Here is a 26,607-nt window from a genome sequence, read left to right as displayed (position 1 = left end):
TGCTATGATTTATGTCTGACAGCAGGGAATAAAAGACCTCCCTCATTTATGCATACCATGTTTTTGTCATAATAATGCAAATTTACCCACCCTCCTAAGGTACGACTGTGATTAATTCAGTCTTTATGCAGGAATGCACAAAGGTGAAAAAAAAAGAAAAAGAAACTCTTTCTATCCATCCATCATGGCGTGGAAAAAGATTGACCCCGAGCACTCCATTCAGCGATAAAAGCCGCTGCTGACTCTTGGCCAGCCTTCTTCGCTCGGCGCATCACGTGTGTCCATGTGACAGGCCAATCAAGAAAATGGAGTGCGTTAATGGAGATGGAGATGGTCGCTCCCCCCCACGCGTCCGTGCGGTGCCCCCCATCATCTCACCTCCTAACATATTGTTTTAGCAAACGTAACTGCTGTCACCGGGGGCAGGATGGATGGTGTCTTGCAGTTAATAGGCTCTAAATCAAAGCTGCGCCACGGATGGCCAATCAGAATGCGGGAAAAGCTGTCACCTAAGACCTCCGCTCAAGGTTACCATTGTGATTGCGGACAGAGCGAATTTGTTCTCTTACTTTCTGTCTCTTCAGTGACAGTTAATAGCTTTCGCTGCTTTCTCTCCACTTCTGTTCCTCTGCCATCTAAATCTCTTTCTCCTGCTATCGCAATTGTTCCCTCACACACGCTCCACACTTTTCAACACTTTTACTTCACACTAGCTCTTTCCCATGCTTCATCTTTCTATGTTTAATCCACTACTTTGCCCGCCCTTTTCTCCCCACCTCCCGATGTCCTCCGTCTGTACCTCTCTCACTTCACTATCTCAGTCATTCACCCTCTCCCCGCCTGTCTCATCTCCCCCTTTTTTGTCTAGCTCTACAGTATAGCTCGTCTTTGTCTTTAATTTGGTCCTCCTCCTTACCTGCCCTGCTGTCTGCCCTTCCTCTGCTTCCCATTTTCTCCCCACACTCTCTACATCTCTGTTTCTCTCCCTCTCTCAAAGCGAGTCACAGGGTTTAATTAGCCTCCATTCATTTAGTGAAGGACACATGTACTTTCATAGCTGATCGACGATTGTCTGTCTGCTTCATTTATCCGTGAAGCTTTTGAATAGCTGGAGGCAGCAAGTATTGATGAAACTGTGAAAGGAAGAAGACCACGGAAATGTGAATGCCACAGTTGTAGGCAGGTGCTGAGCTCTTAGTTTGCAGGTTGGTGGGCGGTGCTCCACCCAAGGACATGCAAGCCGAGTGAATGCCAATGCAAATCTATTGAAATTCAATTTCAAGTGCTCTTCGCAAAAGGACCTGGCACAAAACGTATCCAGGGGTGAATGTCCTCTTGTGCTCTAACAGACTTCACTGAATACAGTGAATGAATAATAAATTGGTAATGTCAAGGACTACGGAGCTCGTCTCTCAAAAAGGGCCTACGTTTGACCTGTACCATCAACAGGAACACGGCCCTGGAGCATAATACACAGCCGGGTTTGTTCGGTTCAACTTGTATTTGCATCGAATTGCGTTTGGTTGCATCACATTATCAAGATTATTTTGTTTACCCTGGCAGTGTTGTGCATCTTCTGTCTGATGGTTTGGCATGCAGTTTAGAACCCAGGAATAGCTGTTGCTAAGGCAACAGCTAATATGGATCTAAATATGGAATCATGAGAATGAGAAGGAAATACAAAGGACAATCTAATAAATCATATTCTTAAAGCTGCACTAACCGAGTTTTAATTACTTGGGCGTCAAAACCCTTCAAAATAAATATGCAGAAGCACAGCCCTGATTCTTCGCTGCTATGCTAACATGTTAGCAATCAGTTGCCCGCTGACAAAGAAGTCAACATGCATAAATGACAACGCTTAAAGCAACATAATTCTTAACGAGCATTAAAGGTGGGGTTCCTCTGGCTCCCCCGCACAACTCCTCCCCTTCACCTCGTCCTGTGCGCGAGCACGAACGCCACCGGTTGCTGATTGGCTATGATAGTGTTGTGCGACTCGGTCCTGGCCACTTTCATTTGTTTCCCATTTGTGGAGCCAGTGCTGTGTACAAAAAACAGATAAGTGGAGGCGGAGGAGATATATCAGCGAATATCAGTGTTTCTCCAGAAGGACTCACCCCACCTTTAACTGCTCCTAGCAAGCAGGACTGCAGCTTCCATATTGCTGGACTATCACTCTCGACTGATTGATTAACAAATCAGCTGACATGAACACAATGTCAGGCTGAATGAAATGAAACAACAATTCAGTCTAATAATCCCCATTGCAGTCAGATTTCTGGCCACCTGATGCCCTTTCAGTTGTGTTTTAGCTATTGTTTAGTTCACTAATTCCAGAAGAGTCCAGACTTTCTTCACCACCATTTATTTCCTTCCTCTTTCTGCTGTTTCATGTTAGGCTGGTAGGGTGCACGCTGTTTATCTGAGCTCGTTCGCTGGGAGCAACCACCTGAGATTTTATAAATGGCGGAGCAGTGAGACTTAGATCCTACAGTCGAAGCTAAGCTACAAGAGGATCAAAGCTGAATAGAGCTGTGCTCTATTCAGGTGGTCTGGCTAATAAGACCTGTGCTCAGGAGCTCAAGTGGAGCTATGCTATTTGAGGACACCAAGCTTAACGTAACCTACCAATTCTAATGATGAAGATATGTTACTAATGCAGGGAAAGCAGGGGGGAAAAAACCTGGAAACATATGTTTTCCTACTTTAGGTGGGAGCGTGATGGAGATGCCTGGTCTGTGCTCAGCCACACAGACCTGAAATCTGGAAACACCTGTGTGGGTTTAACATGGCTGTGTAGGGGGTTTGATATGAAATACTGTATACAAGCACTTCAGAAATTCAGTGTATACAGTTAGAGCACCATTAAAGGGCTTCAACTCGTATGACACACATGCACATGTGTTTTCGCTATATTGCCTCTTCTGAGGTAGCACAGACCATGCATATCCATCACTCTCCTGTGCACCTGACAAAATGAGACAATGTGCGTCTTTAGGGATTTAAGCCAAGTGGTTAGAGGGTCATTATGCTGACATGAAGTCTTTATGATCTCCATCAAGCCTGTGTGGATAGCATATGTACAGACTGTGCTGAATCTACTTCGCTCTCCCTTTACACCTTTTCTTAAGATGGGACAGCGTGCATCGTTATTAATGTTGTTTATAGATTAAGTTTGGACTCACCTGAGCTCATGTGAGTCTCAGCATGTCTCTGCCCAGCTGAGCAGAGGTTTAATCAGCCAGACTAATTAGAAACACCTGTGTTTGATTGCAGAGCTGCGGCCTAATTCTCACTCTGCAGTATTTATTTACAGCATATAAGATTTAAAGTATGCTCAAGCACACAGATGAACTGAATCACCCGTAGTGGTCTGGAGAAGAGCGGCTAAGCCACTATGCGGAGAGCTTTACTTTGAATAGATTGAAAATCGAGTGGTGCAACCCTAAGTGCTTCAGCGCCCACCTCTCAAGGACCCTCTGCGTTTCGACCTCTGTCTACCTCTGATGAAGACAAATAGCCCTTTCCCACTGGCCGTGTCGAAGCCTTTAGGAACCTTCAGTAGCAAGAACCAACTAGGGCAAACTGCACAAGGTGGTTCCCAGTATGGGGGAAACACCCAAAATAGGCCACAGAGTAATGCAGGAGATGATTTATTTATCAGTGATTTGTAGCAGTTTGGGGCAAAAAATGGCGTCATCGCGCTGATAGGGACGTCACATCAGAGACGGCTTTGTGTCATCCTGCAGGGAACAGACAGACAGATTTTCTTGTAAGACAAAAGCTGGATCGTTTTTCAGCAGAAATCAGCAGTGACTACATGCTAATGTCATCTTATCCCTAATTAGAAATTAATGAAAGCCAATTATGGCTCGCTCCAGCATCGCCGATTAATTCAGGAAGCTCCTAAACATTAACACCGACTTTGTAGGAGGAGACAACACGACAGCTCAGTCAGCTAATTTACTTGTATAATGAGAAGGTGAGCTGACGTATGTGTGCATCAACAGATATGGTAAATAAGGTTAACGTTTGTGACTGCACATCAGAATATTGTATTGATTATGGTAATTATAGGTCGTTTCTGGACATACAATTAACTTAAGCCTCTTATTGGTTGTTTCTTATCGCAGCACTCTTTCATAAACTAGGAAGCATTATACAGTAGATGATGTAGATGATTTGCTACATAGTTGAGAAAACATTTTGTGGCTAAAATGTTGTGGACAATGTCTAATCTAAATCTAAACACTTCAAACTTAACATATGAATTTTTTTGAATGCCACTCAGCTAAAGAGGTTTTAAAAATAAAGAGAGGATCAAAATAGATAGTGAAGCTTGAACTTGAGGTCTGAGGCTTGACCTTTCAGTGCAGATTCCTGATCAAAATATTGTTTGATCTGCACCACAAGAGGGTCTGCCGACAGATGTTGTGCTGATTTGTATGTTGCGACCTGTTAATATCTATGACATAATCAATCATATACTGACCTTTTAACGGGAAAGATTACATCAGGAAATGTTTTTGTTAAGAACATTTGCATTCAGTTGACAGCAATCCACGTGTAACCCGGCTCTGCTTCTCGCTCCCTTCTCTTCAGATATTGATGAGTGCGCTGAAGGGAAGCACTACTGCAGGGAGAACACCATGTGCGTTAACACCCCTGGCTCCTTCATGTGCATCTGCCACACGGGCTACATCAGGATCGATGACTACTCCTGCACAGGTGAGTTCCTCCGCTGGCCCTTTGACAGGCTGGAATCAAGTGGAGTGGGCTTTTATTCTGGCTTCGTGAGCTTCAGCTTCCGGGGCAACCATTTTGTGTCGAGGCTGTTAGCAGGCTCGAACTTGCGCGAATAAGGAGGATGTTTTGTTGTCGTATGGGGGTGCAGACGAGGAGAGACATGCAGGCGTGGAGAGCTTCGAGACGAGGATAGGAGAAGCATTTCATACAGTATATCTACAGTAAGTTATTGCCAGTTAGAAGTGATTTAATTAGCATCTTTAGTCATTCACTGAAAGATGGTATTTGATTTCATCATGATGAATTGTGCAGCCTAGAGAGGCATCGACTTCCAGAGGCAGAGAGAGGACGAGGCAGCCAGACATTCAGACGTAAACGTAGTGAGCTATCAGTGTCAGAGTGCAGCGTGAGACAGATTCAAGTAGCTTTGTCATATAAAATCACGTTAAAACAGAGAGACCCAGTTACCATACAACACCTGTAAAACACACTGTAAACCTCAGCCATGTGCTACACCTCCTCCCTGTTTTTTGTATTAGTCATATTCCAGACGGCGCCTGGTTTGACACGCTGGTCTGTGAATCTGTCACCCTGCAATTGTGCACGGTCTGTTCATTTAATATGCGAAGGGATTAATGTCTCAGTTTGATTTGCTCTTATTGGTTTTGCTGTGATTACTAGCACCACATTAGAATAAAACACACACGCAGAAATCAATACCAGCCTTACTACTTTATGATTCAGCTCAAGCTGGCTGCAGAGAAAAGATTGAACTCTGAGCGAACGTGTCGAATCAATTTTGGATCGCCGTTTGCGCTGTGAGCGTTACAAAGCACGTCTGCCTCCCTGCTTTGTTAAAACTTTAGATTTGCCAAAACTCCACGATTACACATATTTATTGTATAAGAAAGCATTCATATGATTCTCTAAACTCTGTTATATTGTGGGACATGGCTGTTGTTCGTTATCCGAAATATTTGATGTGAGCTTTCTAAAAGATTTACATAGTTTGTGTGAAGACATTTATCCTTTGAAAACTTTGAAAAACAAAATGATGTCAGGCCTATTTGCAAATGTCAAAGTGTCTGTGGACTTTCTGGCTTGTGTGCGTGCGTGCGTGCGTGCGTGCGTGTGTGTATAGTCTTCGTCTGGTGTGTGAATGTACTCTGTACGTGTGTGTGTGTGTGTGTGTGTGATAAGGAGGAAGAAAGCCACTGAGAACCTGAGAAACAGAGAGACTGTGAGTGGAGGCGGCAGACCCATTTGTTCCTGATCAAAGTTGAAATCAAAGTCAATTTCAAAAGCAAACCAAATCAATCTAAAAAGATTGCGCGGACGGTTCACAGTCTTTGTTCTCTGTCTGTGTTGTGGGTGATTGCGGTTGCCCGTCTCTCTCATAAAAGCCTCTTCCACCACAGTTTGTCTTCAGGTTATAGTAGATAAGACAAATTTTAATACGTATGAGAGACAGGATCCATGTTACATCATCCTGACCGATCAGACTGGGAGTGGACAAAAAAAAAAAAGAAAAAACTCTAGTTGTAATTGATTGATTTTATTAAACAAGGCGGCCACGTTTGCATTTGGCCACAACGAACTGTAAAAGCAACGTTTATTGGCTGGGCGATGTGAATGCTGCACTGGGAACATTTTGTAGATAATGAGTAAATTAGTAACTTCAATATTCTGTCAGCAACAATGCAGTTTCTAAGCAATCATATGGCAGCGCTTTAGGAACAGACAGCCTGCTTCCCAAAATAGGCACAGCAGTTGGTTGACTTAGCCAAACATGCCACATGCTATTGCTTTAGCATCGTAGATGTCAGACCGTCACAACAACCTCAAACGTAAAGACCACATATCACTGAGATCACATGACATCAGGTGGCGATAGTGGAGAGATGACAGGAAATAAGGAAGAGAGCTGAAACAAAGGTCCTAGGGTGGTTTGGAGCCTTAGCCCATAGTCTTAAATCCTACACCAGAGGAGGGCCCCAATTATGTATATTGTTAATTCAGCCAGAATCTTGAGGGAATCATTTTCTATAACGTTCTCTCAAAGTCAACAGGTGTGTTGGCTGAAAAACTGTGTGCCTGCACTTGCTCTCACTTCATGACTTCACATCATCAGATAAAATGTAAGTCTTTATGAATTTTTCAACTTGCACTCGTCAGACCATCGGTTGGGATTCAGGATTTTCTCTTTCTTTTCTTTATTTGTTTGTCATTTTTACCTGTGATGGGCAGGAAACAAAGGGATAGAGAAGGACCACATGCAACAAAGGCGGCCCTGTGGAGGCTGCAGTTATTTTTACTACAATTACATTAATTTGGCTATCAGGACTCCTCACCTTAATCTTCAAGTCCAACAGAAATGTTGATCTAATTTATATCTGGATATATGTTGATATCAACTAATATGACTAATGGGTGAAAGAAATATGAATGATTTCTTTTATCGTGTCATCCGGACCCAGTCTCCCAAATCTAATCCAAATACTGAAGCAAATGTGTGAACAAAAACAAATGTTTGCACAGGAGTTTAATTAGAGCAAACCTGAAAGCAGGCAGTGTCATCTGTGTAAAATCAGATGTCAGGATTTACTCGACAAACTCTGCTGTGTTGGAAATGTGCTTTAATGCCTGGGGAAATGGATGCTGCAGACTTTGTGAGGTGTATTGTCAAGTCACCTGTAGAAAAGTGTCAATTCAAAGTTATTGCTTTTGTTATAAATGCAGGACCACACATGGAGTAAAATCCATGAAACAAATCTGAGTCAGTAATCCCTCCATAATGTAACGTCTCTGTCCTTCATCTGGAATAACACAATGTCGGTCGTCAGTGATGAGTGGCAGATCTGCCTCATTCCTTTTGCAGTTGTTTGCAACTCGTGAAACACGATGCTAAGTAGCTCCCTGTGTGCATCGTCTTGGCAGAGGAGGCGACATGCAGCATTTTCTCAGTGTCGGTAATTAAAAAAGCAATTTGCACCAATGCAAACTAACTCAGCAGCAGCAGAGTGAAGGGGCTGGCTGCCGCCTGCGCTGGTGTGCGCCGGAGGATTTAGGCCCGCAGCCTTCCTGCCGTGCCATTGGAGTTTGAATTAAAGCCATAAGACTCTGCAGCACAAGGAGCACCCGGTGAAAACGCCCATTTCCTGCTCCATCTGGGCCCCCTGTAGAGGTCCTCTCTTCCCCTGTCAATGGAAATCAGGAAAAAATAGAGCAAAGTTAAGGATTTGTGACTTTGTGTCTTTTTATGAACGGGCTTCTGCAAGACATAAACAACTTAGAAATGAGACTGAGGAACAGTTTTTTTTTAGTTTCGTAACAAATGCACATTCATCTCTTTTCTTGTGCTCTTGTGACGAAAGAAACGTCCTTGCTTACTCAGTCTTTTTCCACATTATCTTTAGACAGCCACTGTACCTTATGTGATTTCCCTCACCATGTTTTCTTTAATCTTCTGTGCTGCGGGCAAGTTTTATTGTTTTACTCATTTGTCTTTCTTCCACTGTGTGCTCATTCCCCAGATTCACAGTGAAGATTAATACCCTCAAACCCAGTGGATTAAATTGTGTCTCTATATTTTATGTAGTTTCCTATTAAAATGCCTTCAAGTCGCTGTAGTGGAATACACAGCTATGCGTCGCCGTATAAAAGTCAATTTGTGTGATTAAACCAAGGCTTATACAGAGGCTTGATGTAATGACTTTTTCCCTGCTTCAGTCAAATTACCGTCGTAATCTCCCCACTGAGTTATTGGACTATCAGCTCCCACACATCCACCATCAGAGAGCGCATGATACTGAGCACAATCACAACTACAGGCAACATCTCACCTCCAATATTACAAAGATGAATTGTGGCGGAATTAGGTGTCAACAGTAACATTCAGGGTCCTCAAATGAGGAAATTAATGAACGCTGGAAAACACAGCAGGGTGCCGCTGCGTCTACGTGTTGATATGTTGAGTTTAGTGTCACCTCTTTGCCCCTGGTGGCAGTAAGTGACAGTAAAATTATGAAGGTGTAAAGATAGTAGCAGCAAGAATCTACTGCGTATTAATAGCGATTGAACATCTGCTTCTGCTTCAAAAGAGTCCAAAGGGAGTGTTGATTCCTCTAAGTTCCCCACAGAAGAAATATTACAGCTGTGGAAGGAAACATTAAACTACCCCCCCCTTTCAGTACCTATTGACATTGTACATTCGCATGATATACGAGCGTCTTTATCATCCTCAATGGCTTTCACCAATTAATGAATTGCAAACTCAGCAGAAGCAATGTCCCGGTATTGATAGCCATATTTCCACATGCATTACAGCATCGTACGTGAACCAGTCTGGCTAGTAAAGAGGATTAAGTTGACTTTAGTTCATTTCATGGCTCAGTGTTTATGTGCAGAATAGTGGATTAAAGGACTGATCCGCAGATTTAAGCCTGGACGAAGCAGCATGGATCCCTGGCTGTATTCCTCCTCAGCCTGTCAGGGGGTCAGGAAGCTCAGACAGAAATCTGTATTTTACATCAAGACCACCTGCAGCGAGGGAGGTCGCAGGTTCAGATCCCAGCTGGTGTTAGACTGGAACATGCGGGTTTCATGTACTTGTTTAAATGAAATATGTACAACCCAATGTCCTGACACAGCGCAGGCTCCGTATCCAGTGGAGCCTTCAGCAGAAAACTTTCTTTTGCCCCTTTCTTTGACTAGCACTTTATCCTTGATCTTGAAGGTCAAGATTCCTCGTCTTTCTTCCCCTCTGCTCTTCATCTTTTCCCCAAAGTGCCCGAGGTGCTCCTCGCTCTGTGAGATTAGCAGCTAATCCATGAAAGGTAGCGGATTGGCTGTGCTCTCCCTTTGAATGTTATTAAAGTAGGCTGTCCTCAGGTGTGCGTGTGCGCTAGGTGTACATGTGCATGCGCGCACTTGTGCCGGAGGTGTGTATGCAGGGTGCGTGTCCTTGTTCTAATCCTGTGATAACCAGACCCGGGGCCCTTGAGGCAGGGAAACGGAGGGAGGGCTGGGCGGAGAAGGGCAGGAAGGGATGGACAGGGGCCAAAGGTGGAGCAGGGGGTTTGACAACAACAGAGATCAGATAAGATGACTTTCAGCCTGATGGCTCAAAGGGTCTGGCAGCTGGGGGGATTTGGATAAACAGTTTTTGCCTGTTTTTCTGTGGAATCCACGAAGTCTGCTTAAATCAAACAGGCACTTACAGGACTTTAATTGCTGCTGATCAGGGAAGCTAATGGTGCTATGTATGTAGCATTTTAAAGGTGCCTGTGGAGTTTTATTTAAACCAACAAAAGTTATGTTGACTTTTAGTGTTTCTCACCAAAACACATTGTGTGTATCATTAAGGTCTAGCAAATATGTTATAAATTTTCTTATTCATATATATTTATATCCGTGTTTGCTAGCTTCAGTTTTCATCTTTCTTAACTTTGTTGGCACGTTGCTAAATTTCTCGGTCTGTTGCTGCCACCATCTGTCAGTCACACACGGTGAAACCAGCGGCCGGACTGCAAATCACGTCGCCTGGTAATCTCTGCATGCATGTGCTTCCTCCTGCTGGTGCAGCAATGCGCCATAGTGCTACTAGTGGTCCTCAACTCCACAGGGAGCCTTTAAGTGTCTTATTGATCTCATAGTATCCAATACCTTTGAATAATTACTCTGTTTTTTACAGTTTGTTTCTAGGATGGATCTCCAATTGATGGCCTCCATTGCTTTTTGTCATAGTGAGGATTTGGACAAAGGCTCTCTTTTGTTTTGATGAAACTTTTAAAGCATCAGCAATCGATATTTTTACAAAAACAATCTATCGAATAACAATGTGAGCGGCGTCGCTCTTGGTTATGAACCAACAGAGAAATATTACCTGAATAAGGTTCCTGGTTTAACTGTCTGGCTCTAAGATTTGCTGTTTTGGTTCCCTCTCACGTCTCTCATAGCGTCATCTTCAGACAGAGCAGGCAGCTCTTATTCACAAAAACCCCTCTGAAAACCATTTGTACACTGCATGCCTGGCACCTAACACACAGAAATGATTAGCTGGTGGAGTATTTAGCAGCTAAGAGCCGCATATACCCTTCAAAAACAGAGCGAGAAGGAGATTGAATGTTGGATTTAGATTCATCAGGTGGCCAGAAACAGGCCTCCAAATGAATGATGATGTTGCTTTTTAACTGCTGGATGTGACAATAAGCAGCTGCTTGCTAACAACTAAAAAAACTGTTATTGCAGGTCTAAATAAGATATTAGTCCAAAGCCGTTTGTGTTCTCCTATTGCCCTGGTGGTTGTGCTGGAAGAACAATGACATTCCTCCTGTTTGTCCAGTAAATCGATGCAAGAATTTCCCATGAAATCCAACTTTTGGTCCACAAAGCAAAACTTCAGTTCAGTCCAATGTAATCATTTGTTGGTGTTACAACGCTGTCAAATGCACATTTTATGCCTCAAGGAAATGCATCTACAGTACAGTGTGCATTAAAAGTATAATGAGACCATTTATACTGACTTTAAGTAAACAGAAGACGACATTTGTCGAAATAAATCAGCTTTTCCTGCACTGCAGTGTGCAACTATTGACTCTTTTGTGGTTTTGTTTTGTCATCCTCGCAGATAAATGCAGTTTTTCCCTGACATGCGTCTCGGCCGATCGTCTTGCTTTCAGGCCTGTAATTGTGAAGTTAAAGTCGAGGCTACAGTGTTCTGAGGAGAGCGGCCTGAGGTCAGACCTCACTGAGGCTGGTGTTGTTTTGGCAGAAGGTGGAGGGAGTCAAGCAGGAGGAGAAACGGGCCAGCTTGAGAGAGATCCCTGGTGACAGGCTGTACATAATTGATTGTTTATCTGTCTGCAGCCTGAGCAGCAGCAGTCAGCGAGGAAATACCTCTCTCTGTCTCTCTCTCTCTCTCACACACACGCACACGCACATGCACGCACACACACACACACACAGGACACACACACACACACACACTGTAGAGATTTACCGATTAAATTTAGAGTCGCTTACACTGAGTGCAGCAGTGTAATGAGCCTAAATTCCTAAATAACCAAAATTACAAGTAACCAATACTTAACTCAAGGGTCATGATGATAATCCACACCCTGCGCACACACACACACACACACACACACACACACACACACACACACACACACACACTCACACACAGCACCTGGTGGCTCTGCTGTCTGTTCAGACTGACGGCTGGCTGTTTGCTGCTCTGGCAGATGTGACCTTGGGAGAAAAAAACCCACCTTACTCTCCCTTTCATCTCTCCTGTGCCCCTATTACTGTTTTTATATGCCTGTGAGCAGACTTTAATTCTGCCCAACAGCAGGTGTGTGTGTGTGTGATGCAGCAACAAGAGCAGAGCAGCCGGCCCTCCTAAGTGTCCTTCAATCCATCTCACACACACATGCACACATACATCATGCCCTCGATGGAGGAGCTCATCACAATGTCACTTTCAATTTGGATGAGCCCACGGTCTGTTCAGGAGATATAATGGATTGGGTGATGGCGGGGAAATGGATGATGCGGCTCAGGTCTCCTGCAACAAGCGTTCACGTTCCCGATCCTCTCACTCTTCAGGTGCCATCCTTCACTCCTCGCGCCTCACTGTCTGTCACAATTGCGTTCATTTAAAAAGCCCCGAGTCGTGGGAAAATGCTCATGAGTAGGTGCTACACACGAGGCTCGTGAGATCTGCTTAGCGTCTGAACAAAATGTGTGAGAGGAAGCAGCTGAGAGGGATGAATTTATTCCCGCCCTCTGTCAGCCGCGGTCTGGCCCAGAAATGCACCAAAATAACTACTAACTGTTGCCCCTAGATTAGCACTGACGTCTTTTTGTTTGTGTTTTCCAAAAGTCTTAACCTTTTCTAAGAGATTTAGTTGACTCCTTATCCTTTCAGCCGCCTGTAAGTTCTCTTTGCACTATAAACACATGATAATACAAACTGAAAAAAGTTGTCTGGCTAAATTACTGAATGTTCCACAAACAGTGAAGTTAGAGAGAGAGCTCTCCGGCAAAAAGACCGATTGGTCTTTTTTTGCATCGTTTGGGTCAAGACGGGATGAAGAGCTGTTAAACGAGGAGAAGAAGATTTCAGAAGGTTAAAACAAGTCCATAAAGTTTTCTGCACTTCAGCTGCTGTAGTGCTCAGTAAGCAAGTGCTTATCAGAAAGCAATATTTATGTGAATCTCCAAAATGCGATAGACGAGTATTCTCCCTTTGTGTGTCTCGGAGGGATAAAGATCTGCCTTTGTGTTCAGGGGCAGATGAAGGGCGCGCATTAAAATGCATGTTCCTGCAGCAGGGGAGGGGGCTTAAATGATCTACATTTCTTGAACTGTTTAGTTTAACTCTCATGCCAGCATCAGATGAGATTTTCAATTGATTTTGCAGTCAGAGCACCCTGGTTGCAGCAGGGATTAACAATACAAACATCTCACCATGTAAACAAACATGTAGGCCCCAGAGGAGAAGCCCAGAGAGGTTCAGTCAGTCAGCACAGTGCCAAGGACTCAGTTTAATACCCAGCAGTGCACTTAGTCCAGCCAGTGGTAACAGACTAAAACTGGGAGTTATTCATTAAGAGTTGTGGTGTCTGGTGTAATATTGCTTATGTCATGCGCCTTTATGACGGCTAAACATGTAATTTAAAATCAGGGGTGTTCAGATTCAGCCTCCACAGACATCGAACCCCATTTAGCCGAGCTCACAGCTTCTTGACAATAAAATCTTGAGTTGAAATGTGGATCTGATCTGCTCGTAAAAAGGGAAACTTCACCCCCTGCAGCTTCAAATTATTTCATTTACAGCATTTTATTTCTAAAGGGGACTGTTTATTCTGTTCCCCTTACTAAAAGGTATGATGACTCTTTTTCTTATAAAGAACGCAAGATAACAGCTGCATTGTGGGAAGAAGACCACTTTGAAAATGACGTTTTATCCACCTTAATGGTGTTATTTGGTTTGCAACAAAATGAAGACATGAAACTGTTTGAGTTCTTGTGTTAGAGACACACATTGCTCTATGGAGACACATGAACTTGTATTTTATGGTTATAATTCCACATTCTGTATTATAATCCTTGCCTGCAGAGGCCTACGGTCGACTCTACGGTGCTATTAACATATTTTTAATTGTTTTTCACCACAAAATATAATATATCGATTTTTTTTCTTTAGTAATTCATATTTATCCTTCACTCAATATTGATTTTACTGTATGTGTCGAGAGTTTGTCACACTTTGCATCCTGTTTTTGTCAGACTACAGCTCTTACAGCTTCTCCTTCACTCAACACTGACCTTATGGTGTTTTTCATGTGGTATCATTGCACTGTTTGCAGATTATTCTCCAGGCCTTTATTACATTTTATTTTGCCAGCTCAGTCTCCTCTCCATACAGAGGGGAAGAGATTTGTTCGCCATTTGGACACAGTATGTTGTAGCCATTAGTCAGGCTTGTCAGTGGGATATTCATAACAAACCATATCACTAACTCCACAGCAGCAGCCACGAGAGCTTGCGAGTCCTGGCTCTGAGGGGGCATTTCGTTAATGCTTGTGTGAAACTTACAGAAAACATTTCTCTCGGTACTTAACGGCCAAGTGCGCCAATTTATAACACACAGACTAACAGCCAGTGGCTCATAAATGCAAAATAAAACACAAGGCTGCGCCTCATTAATGTGCATGTACAGAACGTATGTGCAAATGAAGTGAGTTTATTTCCACTCGTTATCAAACTCAGATTCATCACCAAGGCTGTTTCGTCCCTCACATTGTGCCAAGAAAGAACAACAAATTACAGCAAAACATCTGAAACAGTTTCATGTGACAGAGCATGATGGGAGGTAGAGGAATGGCTCGTCCTCCAGCCGGCTGTTTGTCACTGATGTCTTATTAGTAGACTCACAGCTGTCTAACTATCAAGTCATTTAATCCAAGACTGAGTCTCAAATCTCTTTTTCTTAATGGAAAGTAAAACAAATTACCAGCTGGATGCCAACATTCCTCATATCAACAAGGAAAATAAACATTTGCTTTGCTTTAATCAAGTGTTATTTCTCTGATAGCGGTGTTGATTTGCAGATGCAGGGAAGACATTGTCTGCATTGTCACTGCTGCTTTTTCCCCCACTTGGTTAATATAGAAGATATATGATATGAATGTATATGAGCCTAAAGAGCTTGTTTGCAGTGACGTCTGCTGTGTTTTTTGTCTTCAGAGCATGACGAGTGCCTCAGCGGGCTCCACAACTGTGATGAGAACGCCCTTTGCTTTAACATGGTCGGAGGCCACAGCTGCTCCTGTAAGCCGGGCTACACCGGCAACGGGACAGTCTGCAAAGGTAAGCACTGCCGTGTTGCTTTTTTTGTGTGTGTGTCGTGCACATACAAGCCAATACAAGAGAGCAGAAATGCTGTCCCAGTGGTGAAACATCTAACATTAGATTGCAAACAATCATTCGTCAGAAATAAAAGACAATTATCATATACTGAGCATAAAAGTTTCATCTTCAATCTCACCTAAATCACGTAACAAACAGTCTTTTTCTCTCAGACATCAGACATCCCCGTTTCTATAGCCAACATAACTCTATACACTAGTGACCACAACAGTTTTTCAATGGCCGACACGGATATCTGAAAAACAGGGCGTTTTTTTGTCCCAATGAGCATTTATTGAGCGCTAATGTATCATTTACTGGAAAAATGTTAGAAAGTAAAGAAAGCGCATTGTCTCTGATGTGTCTGCAGACATTGTTTTTGTTTAATCGTTCTCTGGATCGCAGCCTGAAAATCTGAATTGTGAGATGTCAGTCCAATTAATCGGCCCGCCGGTTAATCGTTCTATCACTAGACACACAGTTAAATTCTGCCTCACAGACGGCTGTACGCTGCAGTTGATTTTTATCAGACGATATCTTCATGATTTCAGTTTTGAACCAAACATAACGGACTACTTTACCTTTCACATAAAGAACAGCTGAGCCTCATTATTATTGCGCTGTAATGCTTTTTGAAAGATTAATCATGCAAAATAAAGATTTCACCTCACTAATCAAGGGATGTCAATGCAAGTTTTCCCAATTAAAGATCTTTGTCATGAGCCGTTTCTCAGTGCAAAAGTGTGCTGTGGTGCTCACAGGCACCTACTGCAAAGCCTCCTGTGACCCAGGTTTAATGTGTGCTTCTCCCTGTTTGCTCTTCTATTTGTAATCTATGCTCCCACTAGAAAATTGACTCAACCTTACCTGGTTAATCAATCTCTTGATTAGAAATCAATTTAAAGGGGAACCTGCACTGATTTTACACATGAGGATCAGTTTGCTCGCACAGGGAGGTCTACACATCCTCTGAAAGCAGTTTTATAATGTCGTCTGCGGCTCTGGAGGAGCTTTATGAAGTTTGATTAAAAAACCTCACGTCTTGAAACAATGATAATTCTCCATTAATTGTCAGGTCTAAAAAATGGTAGGAAATAGTGAGAAACGCTCATGCTAATTGCTTCTTTTCCCAAGTCAGCAGGCCCAAACTTAAATTTATTCATTTTCTATTGAATAAGACAAAGAGGAAGAAGTAAATGAAAAACAAAAATGAATCAGTCATCAAAACAGCTGCAGATTACTTTTCTTTCAATCAACGAATCCGTTAATTGACTAATCATTTCAGCTCTAAAAATAACCCTGATGATGTCATTGTGATGTCATGGGGCTTTGGCTTGAGCGGGCAGGGGGGAGGGGGTTTGATGAAAGATGCTTTCGGTTGCACAACCTATTCTCTTTTTTTTAAGGCTCTTTTTTTAGCTTAAAATCAAAATTAAATGCTGGGCTAAATTGTTGGAGTCCCCCTTTAACACAGTTTGAAGCGCTGTGTGGCACAATTAGACTCCCTTCTTTTGTTTTGCTTCTTTATTCTTGGGATGCAGATTTGTGTGCATGTTTCATTTATTTCCATTGCATTCTGTCAACTTCAATGACTTCTCTGTGTTTTGGGGACACATTAACTAACAGCCTACCCATGGATAATGGACATTTTTTGAATTAACCTTGGTGAGATCCATTAATCATACGGAATAATATCGTGAGAGCCTGTAATGAATCATATCACCAAATTAGCTCTTATTCTGTATGCAAATACATATGCTGCTGCTGGTCTAATTACATAGTTAATGCTCGTTAATCTTAGTGAGTAATAGCTCTTCTCCTCTGGTCTACCTCTAGCTATGTGTGACGGATTGTGCCAGAATGGAGGAACCTGCGTCTCACCTAACAACTGCGTTTGCCAGCAAGGATTTACTGGGAAGAGATGCGAGACAGGTGAGAGTTCATTTTAGTTCCACTCCTACGTTTCTCTCCTCAGAAAATAGCTCCAAGAAGCCTTTTGCCTGCATGTGTGAGGAGGGACGATAAACAGGAAGCAGAGGTGACATAAAGTGAGGGGGTGCTTTACTTTCCTCAGATCTAACAGGAAAAGAGGAAAGAGGAGCGGAGATTCCCGTAGAACGGTGCTTCAGATCAAAGTTGTTGTTTTAGTTATCTTGGCATATCCGGGCTCTTGTTTAAAAATGCTCGCTTTGTGGAGCTTTCTTTCCTCCGACCCCTACAAAACAGCTGATCTGTAAATGCTGAGATGTTTCCAGCGTGCACGCTCGGCTGTATTCGCCATGCGTGTGTGTGTGGCCGCGTGTGTGTCCGTGAATGCGTCTGACTGTGTGGCTCTGCGGTGAATAATGAGCTTGTACCTGTTCCGCTGGCCTGATGGAGGATTTGAACTGCAGCTGCAGCAGTATGGGAATTACCCCACATCACAGCCCATATTAATCAGCATGACATTCCCCCTCATAGGCGCCACATCCAAATTACAACTGCACAAACTCCTGATGCACAATATGCGATAGGGCGTGATATCTTAACCGAGTATTAAGTCAGCCTGTGTTTATAGCAAAGACCATATCAGCACTTGCTCTCTTACATGGAAAAACGTCAGGAACAATGTTGTGATAAGACGCTGTGCTTTGGAGCCCGTCCAGTGTGTTCTCCCCTGCAGCGCTGGTGATTTAAGGTAACCAAGAAAGACTCTAATCCCGGCGCTTGTGCCAGACGCACGGTATGTCTAATCTATAGCAGCAACACCTTTCTCATAACCCTTTCAACCTTTCGTGGAGTGTCCTTCAGGAGACAAGCGGCCGAGCTAATAGAAAGTCAAGTCATGACAGTTCTCTCAGTGTGTGTGCTTGTGTTTGAGTGAAGCAAACTGAGCCTCTCTGCTTGCTCATTGGTTCAGGTATTGATTGCACATAAAGGGCCTTTTTTTTTACGAGGCGTCCTTTTTACTGCCCGTCTTAAAGTAAATGAATTTCCTCACGGTGCTGCTCAGAGATGCTGAGGAAGGAGAGTGTGTGTGTGTGTGTGTGTGTGTGTGTGTGTGTGTGTGTGTGTGTGCGTTGTAGACCTACTGAGAATGTGTTAACAGGCCTAACCGTAATGACTTATCCTCCTCCCCATTTTGCAGCAGAGAAGGTTCTGAGGACCTCTTAGTAATGGCACAGTCCAGGCAATCACACATTTCATTACCTTCTATAGTGTTTTAGATCCCTGCCTTTCGCTTTTTGTCTCCCTCTCTAACCTTACTCTCTCCTGTGTGTGTCCTGAGCATCAAAAAACAGTCGCAGTATAGTTCATCAAAGGAGAAATCCTCGGCAGCAGTCCAAGGTGATCCGATTCATCGCCCGGCATATCAAAAGCAGAGATCTACAAATGAATGTAAAGTTTTGTGGGAAACGTTTCTTTGACGTAAAGTTCTTTTTTTTCCTCCCGCATACTTTTATTTTCATCAGATCAATCATATCGAGGTTAGGTTTGGGGCAGGTATTTATTCTTAATTAATGGATGTCCACGTCCACAAAAAAAAGGGAATGAATTCCCGGAAAAGTCGAAGCGCGCTGCTTTGTTACAGCACAAAAGTTGAAAAGCCTTTATTATGGCGGCTACATGATTAAAAACAAGACCAACACGTATCGACCACACGCTGGCCTTCTTCAGGGTCAAGCACTTGCACACGCCCACAGCTGCAATCACACACATGAGAATTTTTGGTCACGTCCGGCTTCCTCATCACACCAGTACTCAATAATGAATGGAGACGATGCCACAGGTAATAGAAATGGAGACACATGTACATATAGATTTGTTTGACCTTTACCATAACAATGTGCCTTGACTTTTTTGTTGAAATCGATTGCCTATCTGTGTGTCAGGGGCACTAGCGGTTGTGTTACATTCCTGTCAGCTCCAGCGCTTCCTCATTTGTTTTTTTTTATCTATTTGATTTCTCCATTTGAAATTAACAAAACGTACAGAAGCATTAGATAAATGTATTTACCCAAGCAAATTGTTTTGCTTTCATTTGTCTAGGCTTTTGACACTTCCTGCCGTCATCCCAATTTAATGCAGTGAATAAAATTTTGCGCATGGTGCTCACTGCCTTAAAAATAATCTATTTAACCTCATGCCACTCATATGTATCCATAGATTGCACTATTGACTTTCCTGTTATTGTGGTCACTCGCCAGGCAACACAGCTCATTCCGCTGAAGTGCTAAAAATGTGTTGATTCCGTACCTCAGAGCATAGTGGTAGTCCCACAATGTCTCAAATCCCTGAAAAGTTGATGTTCAAAATCACTTCATGGTATAATGAACAAAAAATTCAACAGCAGTTTCAAGAATCAGAATTTAGAATAGTTTTGATAGGGATGAGTTTCCTTCAGGAAATAGTTCCAGTGAAAACCAGTGAAAACTGCTGTTAAAGTTCCATGTTTTGGGAAATACACTCATTTGCTTTCTTGCCAAGAGTTAGATGAGAAGATCAATGCCACTCTCATGTCTGTCCGTCGAATATGAAGCTAAGCTAGTTAGCTTAGCTTAGCACATGGACTGGGAACAGGTGGAAACAGCTAGCTGAAAAATAAACACATTAACACTTCTAAACACTAAATTAATTAACACATTCTATCTTTTTTGTTTATTCTTAGCAAAAGCCAAATTTAGTACAGCAAGCTCTTTCTTAACTGGGTGCTCTGACTTCCTAAAGTCTGGTTGTTAGAGGAAGTCACAAAAAAAGCTTTAGAGGTGCGTCTAGATCAGTTATTTTATCTTTGAACTGAGCCAGACTTGCTGCTCCCCCTGTTTCCAGTCTTTTTGCTATGCTAAGCTAACTGTCTCCTGGCTTCAGCTTCATACATAACAAATTGAGCAGCATCCATCTCATGTCAAGCTTGGCAAGAAAGCATGAGCATCACAGATAAATTTCCATTAATCTCCATTAAATTGAGGTGCATGGGTAGATACCACTAGGAGTGAGTGAGAAAATATGTTGAACTGTAATTTGGGTGAACAAACCCTTTAATGTCTTATTTTCTCCATTAAATGCGGCCGAAAAACAGCTGATTGCGAACAGTTTTCTCCTTAAATACAGTTGTCTGTTTCTTAATCACACCATGAGAGGAATCGGGGGACGGATGATTGGTGGCTCAGGGATCAGTCTGTTTTTAGGCGCCTCTCTTCTCTCTCTCATCAGTGAGGCTGATTAGAGTTCGAGGTTCGGGGAGGCAAACACAAACAAGCGCTCACACGCGCGCCGAATCTCTCGCGCGCTCCTTGTGCCTTGGGCGACAAGATGTTTTGTCACCACGGCTGCTGCTTCAGCGCGCATTTCCATCTCTCTCCTTCCTCCCACAATTTGACTCCCTCCCAGTCTTGTCCGCGTCAGCTTTGTGACAGCTACCATCCTCGTGCTTTTTAAAATTTTTTTTTATAGTGCAGACCACCGTCAGGGCCCCCCTGCTGCAGGGCTAAAACCTCTGGTACTGTTTAGAGACTTCACCAGTCATTCAGTATGAAAGGAGGGGTCCTTCTTACTGTCTCCTCACAGTGTGACAGGAGCTCCCAGTGAGACAGGCGTCTTCTGGAGAAGCTCACAGAGATGTATGGAGGTTAATGTACTGTTGGATATGCTTCTCTGACGAGGGGAGGGGCCGGGGGGGTAGTTTGAGGAGAAAAGATGGAGATGTACGGGGAGAGTGACAGATGCAAAATTCGAGGAGGGAGAGGAGAGGGAGGTAACGACTGGGGGGGTGAGAGGAGGTGAAGTGGAAAGGAAGATACAGAGATGTCAGGAAAAACTGACAGATGCAGCGATGGAATGGGAAATGCAGGGAAAGGGATGGCTGGTTAGAGGGTCGGGGTTACTGAGTTTTCTCTGCATTTGGATGCGGAATGAGGCCGGGGGAGTCGGCGCTGCAGGACGAGGAGAGGCAGAGCTGGGTGGATGAACATGGAAAAGCTTTCACTAAGTCTGGGCTCCCCACCCCCAGAACCCTGTGAGCTTTTAGAGGCCTCCCCCGGGACTCCACCACTTCTGCTGCAGCAGCGGCAGACTGACGGCCTGTCATAAGACACCGAACAGGGGCTCTTCAAGACAGTGCGGATACACACACGCACACCTACTGTATGAGCATAAGCACACACACACATTTACGTACAAGAAGACGCTAATAGTATGCGTATTACTTGCCTGCCTCCCCATTCTGGATTGCGGTATTGCACATGTGCTGCGTGCACATGTGCAATACTGAAATAATACAATTTGTAATTGTACACATATGTGTGTTATTGGTCTTTCTACTTGTTTTATGATCTATTTGTGACTATGTGTGTGTCTGTGTGTGCGTGCCCCCGCTTTGTGACTTGTCATTACCATTCAGGGGGAATGGATGGGGAGGGACAGGGGACACACAGTGCTGACAGACAGACACCAGCTAGTGGAGAACTCTGACACATCATGAATTATGCAGGATACAGCTGCGGCAGGGCACATGCACTTCAGTCATGGATATAAATGTGCGCAGGGCCAGCCATGTAATGTGTGCCCCGAACATGCCGCATAGTCAATATTGCCCCCCCCAGGCTAGCGCAATTCCTTATATGGTTTGGGTGAGAGATGGGCAAATGCTGGAATATTAGGTTTATTTTTTAGTAAAATAGACGTCCATTTTCTTCCCTCGGCTTTGAGAACGCCAGAATCAAAACGTGCTACTGGAGCTATTAGGTTGTTTCACAGTTAGACCTAATATGTGTTTTCAGGCCTCTGGTGTTTTTTTTTTGGTTTTTTTTACCGACAAGTGCTGGAATGCCGGATAGAATGAGCGCGTCATTCCTTTGTGTGATTGATCACTTACCTGTAACTGAATTTCTCTAATGTGGTAAAATCAACAACCAGGTTGCAGCTGTGCCATTTGACCGTGACTCCATTCTGTTTTTTCTGTTTTATTTGGGTTTATGCTGCAAGAAATTTTTTTTTCTGGTAACATTCGTGCAGAGAAGAAAGGATGCCCCAGTGCCCAAGGCCTTTTTTGCTTCCTTCCCTTATGTAAATCAATTTTAGAGGTTATTGCCTGTTAAATCTTTACATGCATTTCTGAAAACACTACTTAAGAGCAAATACAAATGCACAATTTAAAGTCACTTTACAAACACCATTACAGGTATTGCATATGTATAAATGCAAAGCATAAATGGAAAAAGCCATGCACTAGAAAACTATATGAAAATGTAGCTTAAAGTCACTAATCAGAGCTTTCAGCTTGCAGCATTTCATGATACATATTACTGGGTGGAGTTATGAGAAAGTAAACCTTGTGTACTTAAAAAAAATGAGCTGCTACATGTTGCACTTAAGCACAAATTGAGCTTCAAATTGTGTGGATAATAAAAAAAACACACACACTAAACACACTAGAATAAAATGTGACACTAAACTAAAATGGCAATAAAAACGGCACTTTGGCAAAATGAGATGAATATAATATTGAAGGCATAGGCTTCGGCATGTATGAGCAAAAACCCCTTTATTTCAAGGGTGCACTGAACAACAAGGATGAAATACATGTGCTGCTTATTATTGCAGTTATTAATACAAACTCCCATAGCTTACACCTCTGCCCATCATGGTGTGGTCATTGTTGTGAAGGTTGTACTGGATACCATTGCTCTAGGGCCTTTGCATACTCAATGAAGAAGAGAATGCAGATGGCGATTGGCTGACATTATTATGCATTATTGCACGTTCATGGCCATTCGATGCAAATCAGCGATATTATAAATATTTCCTTGAAACGCTGGTTATCATCATTGGTAATTTATTTTCGGTATCTTTGCCTATAGTGCTGTTAATTTATCATTTAGCGTTTGCACTTCCTCCACTCAGATAGGTGAGACGAGAAATAAACGAAACCAAAGATTAAAACAGTCGTGTTGCAGTGACACCTGAGAGATAAGTGGGCAGCAGGACCTTGTAATCTACAAGTCTTGAGAGTGTCTTTAGTTGTGATGTTTTGAGAAAATAAGGTTTGTAACAAGGCCTTTATGATCATCTTAGCTTTCAGATGCTAGCAGATTTTAAAGATTTTTTAGGAGCCTGTAACCCATGCGTGAAATAATTGGACATGACATCTGTGAACATCCCCTTCTGTTTTGCCTGTTTATGGACTGAATTGCTGAAGAGCTCCTATAAGATGAATGGGGAGGTATCCTTTGTATTTCCTTTATTTTCAGCTCATTATCTCCTCCTTTCAGGCCCCTCTAAGCTTGTTAGGTTGCTTGGCCACCAGTTAAAATTTTCTGTCACTGCGCTGTCAGTTCTGTAACTAATGGCCGTCTCTGCTGTCCTCGGGTGGCCTCTTGCAAGCTTCTCAAAGGACGCTGTGGGCTCCTCAAGGGAGAAGAGCATTTGATCAGATGCTGCGGATGGACACCTCTCCCTTTCATCTTTCAATCCCTCTGCAGTCGCATGTCCTCACGAGCACTTTTAATCAGCAGTGCTGAATCACGCTGAGGCTACTTTAGCATCAACAGTGTTCTTTAAGGACAAGGAGAGAGAGATAAAAGATTTTTATGTTCGTGTTAATGATGCAGTTTAGATTTGTGACTCCTACACACTCCTGCAGGGTTATGTTGAAGAGCACCATCAGCGAGCCCTGGTGCAGTACACCTACACTTTAAATTGGTGTTTTATTGGTAGGAAAAACTCTAATTTTCTCAACTCATGATCATTTACCAGTGCACTACTTCTTCCGAAGCGATACTCTCATAAAGAGAAGTGATCTAAAGAGGGGAGCATCCTGTTTATGAGTGAAACGCCGCCTTTTCATCAGAGCTCCCATAATCTCTGTATCGCCAATGAAATATTCAATACGTTTTTGCAGCCTTTCCTGTGAGGAAAAGAAGTGAGGGTAGGGAGAGAAAACCAGACTTTTAAGAGGTCATGTGTTGAAAAAGACAGTCGAGAAGCAAAGAAAGTAGAGGATATTTAATTATTGGGTAATAGCCGATGAGAGGCGATAAGACAAGAGGAAAAAGGAGGAAGGGAAGAAAGCGAAGCTAAAAGGAGGTGATTTATAATGAGATGTAAAAATGGAAGAGGAAAAATAGCAGCGAGGAAGAGCAGAGGGAGGATGGGAGGAGACGAGCGAATGGCGAGCGAGTTCACGAGGAAACGTTGAAGGCAGTGAGAGAAGGAGCGAGGAGCCCTGAGGTCACGCTGGCATATCGACCAGGACAGAGAGCCGAACGGGGCCAGACAAACATTTTGTTCCCTCAGACCTCATTTACATTGATTGGGAGCTTGTCAGAGTTGTAGGCGAACAAAAAAAACCCCAGACTAGACAGACAAAAACTCAGCAGACTGAAGACAAACCAAGAGTCGCACGAGGTGGACGATAAAAAGCGAGATGCAGATGGTCCAGTGAATACGAACCAGTCTGTCAGCAGCGTAGAGATGTGCATGAAAAACAGGCCTGTCCAGGTTAAACTGCGCAGAGGAGTTGCGAGCAGTTGTTGACGCGTTGTTGTCGAGGGCCACAGTGAGTATTACACAATGAAGAAAAAAAAAATATCACAACCTCATCATCGTTGAAATCTCCCCCGGGCGCCTCCCACCCGACACTCAGGCGCAGGTAGTGAATATTTAAAACCATATTAATTTTTTCACCCCCTTGACAGCTCCCATGATGCATCGCTGCAGCTCTCCCTCTCTCCCTCCTTTGTTCCACGCTTTACCCACAAGGCCCGGGGGCCTGTGACTGTTAAAGCTCAAGCGGCTTGTTTAAGCACAGTGATTATGTATTCATTATTTATTTAGAGACGGCCTCACAAAGCACTCACTCCATCACCCGTAATTAGTGTGTCTTAATTAGGCCCTGCTAATGGCCGGAGCTGTCGTTTAGCTGAGCGCAACCTGCTGCTTCTACCTAAATGACACATCTCCAAGGGATAGCTCGCTGCTGTAGCTGCTGCAGTGCAACACAGGGAGCACTGGGGGACTGGACAGCTACAGCTCTGTAAAGGCCAATGGAAATTAAATTGCTGCAGCATACTCTGTGAATTACATGTCCTGTGTCCATGTGTCCATATATGTTTGATATGTTGTTACTTTAATGATAGAACAATCTATATGTGCAACTGCCAGTCAGAGCACCATTGTTCCTCCACCTGTGGGTAAATTCTTTGCACGTAGACACCTTGAACTGTATTTGCGTAAAGCAGGAACAGCCTCGGGTCTATTATTGACTGACAGTGACACTGACTAACAGCAGCCTGCTGAGCTACACAAAACGAGGCTTTGAACCATAACACATATTAGCCTTCTAGCTAATGTGTCCCTCGTGATGCACCTTAACTTGCTGAATGAGCCACCAAACAACTATCAACAGCGTGAAAAGTGCGCTGCTTGCATAATTTCACAGGCTTGCCTCCAAATTACTAAGACAGCTGTAGCACATTGAAGTGCAAATGTCAATTGTAAATGGTGTCATCTTTATACTTAGACCTGCATAACTGGCTTTTTGGCCACTTAAGGGCAGCTCCGCAAGCTATAAACCCAGCCTCCAGGAAGTGCGCCGGGCTTTGAACCCAATTTGTCACAGTGGCCAAACCGAGTAATTACAACGTCACGTGATGCACACTGGCCCATAAAGGAGGAGGGTCCATCTGCAGCCCCACAGACCACACAACACACCCACTTCTCCACATGACACACCGCTTTTCCTAACCTGAACCAAGTAGCTTTGGTGCCTCAGCAAGTTTCCAGGGTGTATCATGTTGTAGTCGTGTCTTGTAGCTACTTTGAGTCTGCAGATAGGCGGCTGCAAACTGGGCAATACATTTTTTGAGCATCACAGGCACCGTGAAATGACTCGTTTCAGCATCAGAATTTGATCCATTCGGTCCGATGACATTTGAAGCTGCACGATTAAATCATTTTATTCCCATTGAGGCTAAACCGGAAGTTAGTCAGCAGAGGTCTCTGGCACGCCTGCTGTATGGGTGCTGGGGCTCATAGAAGTGGTTTATTTGGCTTAATGCACCACTGATGAACATCCATAGGAATGAACAGAGCCCCACCTGTTCACTGTATCCAGTCCTATTTATACATCCATACTTAACTTAGCAAATCATTGCTTAACAGAAGTGACGTTATCATTCATTTGTTGTCTTTCTCACCACCTGACCAATGCACGGCCAATATTCATTCCGTTTTTACATCTGTTTTGGTTTCCACCACCTCCGGAGAGAAATATCTGACTCTGTCGCTGCTCGATGCTGCACTGCGATCAACAACATGTCGCTAACGATGTCTGTCTGCCGTTTGATGCCGGACATGTGTGGCGCAGTGTATTTTTCACTAAAAACAGTTGGGATGAGCAGTGAGACTGAACCACAGCAGAAACGTTGCGGTCATATAAGCCAAAACTTTGAGCTAAAAAGGTGC

The 26,607-nt window shown here is 43.4% G+C and overlaps 1 protein-coding gene across 1 annotated transcript in view; it reads left to right on the top strand.

Annotated features, from left to right (window-relative positions):
• nell2a (neural EGFL like 2a) overlaps window positions 1–26,607 on the top strand; it is an 80,258-nt gene that overhangs the window by 38,374 nt on the left and 15,277 nt on the right. Inside the window, exons 13-15 of the mRNA XM_041938684.1 lie at window positions 4,606–4,731; window positions 15,004–15,126; window positions 17,002–17,097. Coding sequence (XP_041794618.1) covers window positions 4,606–4,731; window positions 15,004–15,126; window positions 17,002–17,097 — 345 coding nt within the window. The remainder of the gene's footprint in view (window positions 1–4,605; window positions 4,732–15,003; window positions 15,127–17,001; window positions 17,098–26,607) is intronic.

This window comes from Chelmon rostratus, chromosome 6 (assembly GCF_017976325.1).
Source record: "Chelmon rostratus isolate fCheRos1 chromosome 6, fCheRos1.pri, whole genome shotgun sequence".
NCBI classification, from domain to species: Eukaryota; Metazoa; Chordata; class Actinopteri; order Chaetodontiformes; family Chaetodontidae; genus Chelmon; species Chelmon rostratus.
Note: the sequence above shows the minus strand (reverse complement) of the source record. Positions and strands in the feature narration are given on the sequence as shown.